This window comes from Arachis ipaensis, chromosome B04 (genome assembly GCF_000816755.2).
Source record: "Arachis ipaensis cultivar K30076 chromosome B04, Araip1.1, whole genome shotgun sequence".
In the NCBI taxonomy this organism is placed as follows: domain Eukaryota; kingdom Viridiplantae; phylum Streptophyta; class Magnoliopsida; order Fabales; family Fabaceae; genus Arachis; species Arachis ipaensis.
The window spans coordinates 11,505,444-11,514,203 of record NC_029788.2 but is presented as its reverse complement, the minus strand read 5'-3'; the positions used below and the strand labels follow the sequence as shown (position 1 = coordinate 11,514,203).

At 36.2% G+C, this 8,760-nt stretch overlaps 1 protein-coding gene across 1 annotated transcript; it reads right to left on the bottom strand.

Annotated features, from left to right (window-relative positions):
- LOC110271425 (F-box/kelch-repeat protein At3g06240-like) lies at window positions 4,832-5,980 on the bottom strand. Its single transcript, XM_021122343.1, has one exon. It carries the CDS (start codon window positions 5,978-5,980, stop codon window positions 4,832-4,834), a length of 1,149 nt encoding a protein of 382 aa, XP_020978002.1.

Here is an 8,760-nt window from a genome sequence, read left to right as displayed (position 1 = left end):
ACATAAATAATAAAAGTTAAGTATCTATATAAATTAAATTATATTAAATTATGAGATATTTAAATATTTAATTAAATTAATTATTCATTCATTAATATTAAGTAAATTCAATATTTTATGACCTTTAGAAATAAAAATAATAAAACACACACATTACGTTACCAAAAACTCTAACATGCTATGTTGCTATGAATTAGATATTTAGAACGTGAATTACAAAATTGGACGTAACCGGATAACAATCATTTAATTTCTTTTCTTTGGTTTTACTTTAAAAAGATTTTGAACTAATATTTAATTTTGATTGTCATTTTTAATGTGATTTTTTAAGTGGTAGCATGTTAATTTTAGCGCAGCTAGATATATTTTAAATGTAATCAACATTAATTTTGGTTTGGTAGCATGACGAAAAGATAGTCTAATTAAAATTCTCTATATATAGAACAATAATCTAAAAATAAAAAAATAATAAAAAAACTTATCTCTATGTTTTTCTGCATAAAGAATATTAAAAAAAATAATCGTTTAGCTACATTAATGAATAGTGATTGATATTTGAAATCAAATATAGGTGATTTCTTCTAAATCCATGGCAATTTTGTGGGTAAGTTACTCTTGCACATGTGTCATCATCTCAGTCATTGATCAAGTAAAATTTTCAACCTTGCATTAATGCATTTAATAAATGTGTTTACACTACATTGTATTTTATAGTATTTACATTATACCACATAACGTATTTATACTGTGTGTAATGTGCAAATAGTTGATTTTACAAATCCCTCCCCAAATACCAAAGAAATCAAAATCTTTCCAAAATACCATTTGAATGTCTACAGCTTCTTCTTCTTCTACCTCTCAAAATACACTTAGAAGGAACTGCTTCTTTTTCAACCTCACTGCTTCTTCTCCCCTACTGACCACTGCTCCTTCTTCTCTAGCCTTCCTGTAAGTGATGGGTGTGATTTTTCCGGCGTCCCACTCGCAAAACCTTCCCCAAATACCCGTGTAATGTCCACTTCTTCTTCTACTACCTCACTGCTTCCTCTACCATTCCTATAGGTGACGGGTTTGATTTTTCCAGCGACCCACTCGCGAAACCTTCCCCAAATAATCGTGTAATATTCAGAGCTTCCTCTTCTACCTCGCTGTTCCTCCAACCGTTCCTGTAGTTGAAGCGTTTGATTTTTCCGGCGACCCACTCGCAAAATCTTGCCCTAAATACCCGTGTAATGTCAACAGCCTCTTCTTCTACCTCATTCCTCTGATTTCTTCGGTGACTCATCGTTAGTGACAGATTTTTTCGAACCCCGTCGAAGACCCTGCCTATTGCTTCTTCGTCTAGGGTTACGCAGTTGTCCTTTTCTGTGACTCACAGGCGGAGTGAAGTATTTCCGAAACCGTCGAAGAACATAACTCATCCCCTTGCCGGGAACGGTTCCGTCGATCCACGTCGAAAACCCTCTCGAAAAACCATTGTAAGGCCTACTGCTTCTTCTTATAGCTGATTCGTTTCTTTTTGTTGTTGATTTTCATAACCAATTTTGCGTGATTTGTTCTGTTATTCACGTTCTTTAATCACCATTAATCAAAGCAGATTGTTTCAATTTTGAATGCAATAGTTGGTAATAGTTGTTCATGGTGGTGTTTAATATTAATCAGATTGATGGCCAGTGATGCATGCTCCTCAAACACGAGACGAGGCAGAGGCGAAGCCGGCGGACAACAGGAACTGATAGCTGGATATGCAAGTTCAAGTTCACTGCAACCTGCGGATGTAACAGATGGTGTTGCCCCAAAATGCTTCTGCGGAAAATATGCTATCTGTTACATGTCAAAGACAGACAGCAACCCGAATAGGCTGTTTTTTGGATGCCCATTGTTAAAGGTAAGCACCCGATTCTTCATGTATGATCACTAAGTTTATGCTAAAATTGGCTAAATTTTGAATTTTTGGAATGGAGGTTTAGAATATAGACTTTGGTTATTTTTCCCTAGATCAAGTTGTTGTGGATGTGATTTTTAGTTGTTTAATGGCATGCCTATTGGTTATGAAAATGATTTGATTTTGTGAGCAATATGCTGTTAAATTGGGTTGATATTGTATATGATTTGATATTGATGCTGGTTAATTATGAAGAATGATTGAGAACTGGGAAAAAGTTGATTTCTTGAAAATAGATGTACCTAGATTAAAAATGTTGATTTTGACATGAATTCACATGGAACCTGATCTGATATAAAAATGGCTTTAAAATTTGAAAGGTTTTTTAATATTTAGCCTTTAGGGATTAATTACATTCACATATGTGTATTAGATTGAATTGGAGTGTTTTGTACCACCATACATTCAATGTGTTCTATTTTATATAGGTGACAGAAGCACACTGCAAATTCTTTCTCTGGGTTGATGACCACATTGTAAGGGTCAGAGCGGGGGAGGCTACAAGGGGATCGGGTGATGGGAAGCAGAATCATGTTGAAGAACATTTGAGAATGGATAACCTGATAGCACATGTAGAGGAAAGAATAGTGAACCTAGAGAAGCTGCTGAACAAGAAAAGTATACAAGCAGAGTTGAGGAAGAAGACTAGAGAAGCAGCTGCAAGAGAGATGGAGGCTTCATCAACAAAGTCTAACCATTAGATCAAAACCGGAACCTGAAGCACCTCTATTAGGTTGAAAAACTTAAGAATAATTTCCTTCTTTCAGATTTTTTCTGCTAGAATGTAGACACACAATTGCTTGAAGCTTTTAAAGCAAAAAATTGTCGATGTCGTTTATTTGATATGGGCAACATGGTTGGAATTTGATTATGTTTTACCTATAGATACGTATATGTTTTATGGTATTTATTTTTGTGACTTAGTTATCAAAGTTCCCTACTAATTTCAGTAGCATATGAAGGCTAATATGTTGTAGTAAGTCAGCCTGAATACCAGAAAATAGCAACCTTTTTATTACTGAAACGAATGCTTAAGATTGCAGTAATGTTATAACTCAATCTTCGGCAATTCTGTAAGTTTAGGAAGGTGAAGGGCATGACAATATACACCGATGATTTGGTTGGTAAATCCATGACAAATCATGCAGCCACCACAATAGATAATTGACAAGATCTGTTTTTCTTCTTATATACTAGTGTGCAGCATAAATTTTAAGTTGTGAGAGAATGAAGAAGCTGAAAGTAAACTAGAATGTTATGTTAGGCTTTAGAAATTTGTTGAATTGCAACTTGTTAGTCAAGTTTAATTGCTTTCATTTCAGAAAATTTCCTGCATAGGTTTCCAAATTCCCAATCCCTTGAACCTAAATAAATCTTAACACTTGTAGTTTATTTGATCATGATGAATGGCCACTGCTTTGTTCTAATACACATGAATTGTTCAGCAAAGGACAGCAGCTATGATGCCTGAAATAAGCTAGCCTGTCTGTTAACATAATGGATTTTAAAGGCTTCATCTCATCAGGTATTGAAGTTGTAGATCATCATCTTTATACCCTTGCACATGATGTATAATACTCTAATTGAAAGATCTGACATTTTAAAAAACCATAACTTCCCATTATTGCTGAATCCTTTGTTTGCTCAATTTGTTTGAATTTATTCACCCCTTCATGCACTCGATTGAATTCCTATTACTCTATAAACCAAAGTAAATGAACGAGTGCTAATGGGTTGATCATTTCAGCGACGTGGCCGAGGAGGTAGAGTGCAACCTGGAGTTTGTTTATGGAGTGCTAATGGCTTATTGCAGGTATTACCAAGTTACCATGTACTGGGTTGCTCTGTTTTTCTTCTTATAAAGTAATATTCAACGAGTATATGGCTTATTGCAGGTTTTACCGTGCACTGGGCTAGGTTCTGCCATCGTCCAACAAAGCAGTGGTGTATACAATTGTTCTCCTGAAACCCAGGGCTATCATGTAAGTTTCTCTTCTAACATTGCCCGTTTATATGTCTGTTTATTTGTCGTCTTTTTTGGTCGAATCGTGTTACATAGGAAAACTTTGGTCGAATTATAGGTCGAAATGTCTCGATTCACGATTATACCAGATGAGTTCTGGTTAGGTATTAAGGTGTAACATAGTATATGATCAAAGGTCATCCAAATTTTTTTCCCCCAGCGTTTGTTACTTTAATTAACTGAATATTTAGTCTTTCTGTCATACTTAGGATTGGGCTCGGTCAACTAACCTGGAAAGACATTTTTTTTTGTAGTTCAAGTTTATCTAAAAGTAAAGTGGGCTATCTATCAATTTGGGCCAGCTACAAAAACAATTAGTGGATAATTCAAATGAGGATTAATGCAGCAACTGGCTTGAAATCTGTTAAGCCCAACTCTCTCCGGAAATTTAAAAGAAAACCAAGTTTTTCCAGGTAACTATTTATTCCATTCATGTGTGTGTTAACCGTTAATTTGATCAATCTTTTTTTGGAATAGCATTTCTTGATTGAATATTCGCCTAAAATGTTAGTAGGTTAACTGATATTTCTCACATAATCCCTATACTAGGATTGTTAGAAACAGAATAACACCATTATAAATCTCCTGTACATAAGGAACACTACATGACACATCGAATTAGATAGATTGAGGTTGTTTTGCAACCATTTCTCTTAATTTTGCCTCCTTCAAACCAATGTAAAACATACAATTGTAAAGACCAACTGAAAGAAAAAACACTAGGAATTAACCAGTGTCATAACAGTTTTGGGGATTTCATTAACAAAAAAAACATAATTAACATCAACCGGAATACTAAACATAGAGTTTCAACCAAGTTCCACAATACATGTAATCAGAGTAGATCTAAATGTCAATTATTTCTAGACAGGAAACATCCCTGCAAAATACTTGAGTGTAGACTTTACTGTGATCGGGTGTGGCGTTTCTGGGTATCGCCATGCTCTCCTCACCAATAGATTTCTAGTTCCATGTTCGATGTCATATTCTGTCAACACAAGCTCTCTGTACCTGTAATTGACGAGTAACTCTCTTTCCTTTGAATTGTTCACCAACAAAAGTAGGTTATCATCGACGAATAGTATTGGATTTTCTCTGATGCTTCGACTCGCAAACCTGTAGTATTGCTCTAATATTCTGTTTCCACCGGCGTCTTCAATCAAGTGCCAAATTGCTGCGACATAACCAAATTCATTGTGTGTATGAGCGAGGAGTGCAACTTTTTCCTTGTGGGTTAGTAAATTGTGAACGGTATATATTGCACCTACTGGGATAGACACCTCGCTAAATGATTCATCTTCAATACTGTAACATAAAACAGACTTGGGTGTAGCATAGCTATCTCCTGTACCAGTTATCCAATACGCATGACCATTATTAAAAACAGAGTTAGGGTCAATTTTTTCTACACCAGGGAGACAATCAACGCAGTGAAACCATGTAGAACGCCTTGAACAATATCTAGAGAAAAAAACGTAGGCATCAGCTATGTCCCTTTTGCACATATGTATGATTGTGTATGCATCTGAGTTTGGTACATGACCGAAACCATATACTGGGAAATACGATCTACCGTGGTCCCTGTGGGGGTCGGAAATCTCTCTAGAGCATTGTGTTGTCGGATTCCATACCAAAAGTCTTGTATCGTCTTGTTCACGGGAGAACTTGAAACATATGTTCCCGTTTGACACTCCTACAATACGAAACCACCCATGGATGCCAACTCCGAAAGGTTGCTGAACATGCACCTCTTCTCCAGAAGCAGCATTCACTATATATAGTGAATCTGAACCCATTAACAGTAGTGAGTATCCAACATGAAACAAAACATGTTGATCTAACACTTTCTGCCTTCGCATGTGTTGTATGCATGTCTCTAGTTGGCGTAGCTGTCGGTGCCAGAATTTATTCAAGCACATACATCTCCCTACAGCTTTGGCACTACTTCGCAGGAAGATTTCTTGTAGCAGTTCATCCGGAATAATCGGCAAGGGAAGTTGGAATTTAGTCATTTTACTAGACGCGCATTTCGTAGTCTTGGTTTTTGGTTGTGTTTACTTTGTAGTTTTTGAATGGTTGAAGTCTGTTGCTCTCTTTTAAGTAATGAACCTAATTTAGTCTAACTTATTAATTGTGTGAGATGTTGCAACCAACGAGAATTGATGTGGCAGAATATTGTCTTTACCGGTTATCGTAACCTGTTTGAACTAGGTGTTGTGTACCATTAAATTTGTCTCGTCTACCAAAGTTTTTGCCTACCCTAGTAAAAAAATTCCATTGGAATTCCAACATACTCCAATAAGCTTATCTTTGATTTTTTGTTTATTGAGTTTGAAATTAGAAGCAGCCGCAAATTTTCCCTTATTTTGTTAATATAGCCACTAATCTGTTTACTTGATTTCCAATATTGTTGGCCTTATCACAACATTACAACCCCTCATCCTAAAGAAATCCATGTTACTCCCAATTTAATCATTTCCGTAGATTCAACATAAAGTATTTCCAATACCTAATTAGGATGTTACCAGTTACCACTGCCACACCCTCATCCATGTAGCCACAGGTAAACAACAGTCAAGTTTTCCACATGAAAAAGTATTTGTTACCAAATTTTCTTACAAATAATGACTGGAATAAAAAAATACTTCTAATGGTAGACTTGTGTGAGACTTGATCAAAAATAAACCCATAGATGTATATACATTAACAAAATAACGAAGTCCAACACCATACTTTACATTCAAAAAATCAAACCTATTACACAGAATACTAATCGAAGATGTCCACAAAAGTAAACATGTACATATAGACATGGCTACCGAAATACTATTACAAAACATTAGTTCACCAATAAATCTTAAACAAATTAATTTGTCATCTTATGTCCTACGATGATGGTGTTATCTGGTTCACAGACGAGTGACAAACCCCAATTTGACGGTTTGTTTTGCATTGGATTTAGAGTATTTTGATAACCTTTTGTCACATTTAGCCTAGGAATTAGCATGATTTTGTTATCTCTCCCATATTTGTGCTTAAGTGTAAAAACATGCTTTCTAAGCCTTATTTTGATGAATTCTAGTTCTTCTTTGATTCCATAAGATGCCTTGATGTGTTTGCTAGTAATTCCAGGATTGAAATAGGCTAGGCATGGATCAAAGGAAGCAAGGAAGGAAGCATACAAGTGGAGAGAAGCATAAAAAGTCAAAGAAGCAAAGTCAGCCATGCACGCGCACGCGCACAAGGCGCTCGCGCGCACATTGCGAAACAGGCCAAGGACGCGCATGCGTACCATGCACGCACGCGCCGATGATAGCACATGACCTCATTAATGCAACACGTGCCTGGCGATTTGAGAGGGTTTCTGAACCCATTTTTTGGCGCCAAATTGCTAAGGGAAAGGAATAAAAGGATGAAGGATTAAGGGGAAGGCATGGGGAGAATGATCATCATCATTCCCAACCACTAATCACTTTTAGTTTTAATTTTAGTTTTGAGAGTTAGTTTCTAGAGAGAGAAGCTCTCACTTCTCTCTAGAATTAGGATTAGGTTTAGTTTAATAACCTTAGATCTAGATTTTAATTCATGCTTTCATCTCCTTCTACCTTTCAATTCCTTGTTGTTACATTCATTCTTCTTCTATTCTTTTGTTGTGATTTCCTTTATGTTGTTCTTATGTTTTGTTGTAGATCTACTTTTACTCCTTCTATTTTCTTGCAATTCAATTAGAGGTAATTCATAATAATTGTATTCCTTTTGATTGTTGTTGTTAATTCATTGCCATAATTGTTGTTAGATTCTATTTTTGTTATCAAATTACTTTGCTTTTCTTTTATGCCTTCTAAGTGTTTGATGAAATGCTTGGTTGGATTTTAGTATAGATTTTGTTCCTCTTGGCTAGGGTAGAGTAATTAGTGACACTTGAGTCATCTAATTCCTTTGTTGATTGATAATTGGAGAGATTGCTAATTGGTTTGGAATACACTAAATCTAGTCTTTCCTTGGGAGTTGGCTAGGACTTGTGGCTCAAGTCAATTCATCCACTTGACTTACCTTTAATTAGTAAGGGTTAACTAAGTGGTAGCAATGAACAATTCTCATCACCATTGAGAAGGATAACTAGGATAGGACTTCTAGTTCTCATATCTTGCCAAGAGCTTTTATAGTAGTTAGTTTATTTCCATTGCCATTTACTTTTCATGCCTCTCATCCAAAACCCCAAAATAACTCATAACCAATAACAAGACACTTTATTGTAATTCCTAGGGAGAACGACCCGAGGTCCAATACTTCGGTTTATAAATTTTAGGGGTTTGTACTAGTGACAAACAACTTTTTGTATGAAAGGATTATTGTTTGGTTTAGGAACTATACTTGCAACGAGAATTCATTTGTGAAATTCTAAACCATCAAAAATCCATTCGTCAACGAGTTGCAAGAGTCAGATGGCGAATTTCTTCCATACCTCCTACTAGGTCCTGCGACTGCCCTCCTACTAGGTCCTGCCACTGCACCTCCCCCCTGTTGACGGCGGTTGAACCTGCAGTAATTTTGGAAATTTTATTATACAACAATGAATATAATAAAGTTTGTAGATTTACTTTCCTAAGTAAACAAGTTATTGTTACCTTGACTCGTGAGAACGCGGTGGTGAACCTTGTTGCCTCCGATGCTGCCGGCGTAATAACCTTTCGGTCTCAAACGCAGCCACCTGTTCATCCTTGTTGAAGTGTACGTTGCATCTGTCCGCCAGCCAGTGTTTGATTTGGTCCGGCAATACGTTGGAGGCATA

Coding starts and splice junctions, on each gene's coding strand:
- LOC110271425 (XM_021122343.1), bottom strand. CDS start 5,980: ATGACTAAATTCCAACTTCCCTTGCCGATTATTCCGGATGAACTGCTA.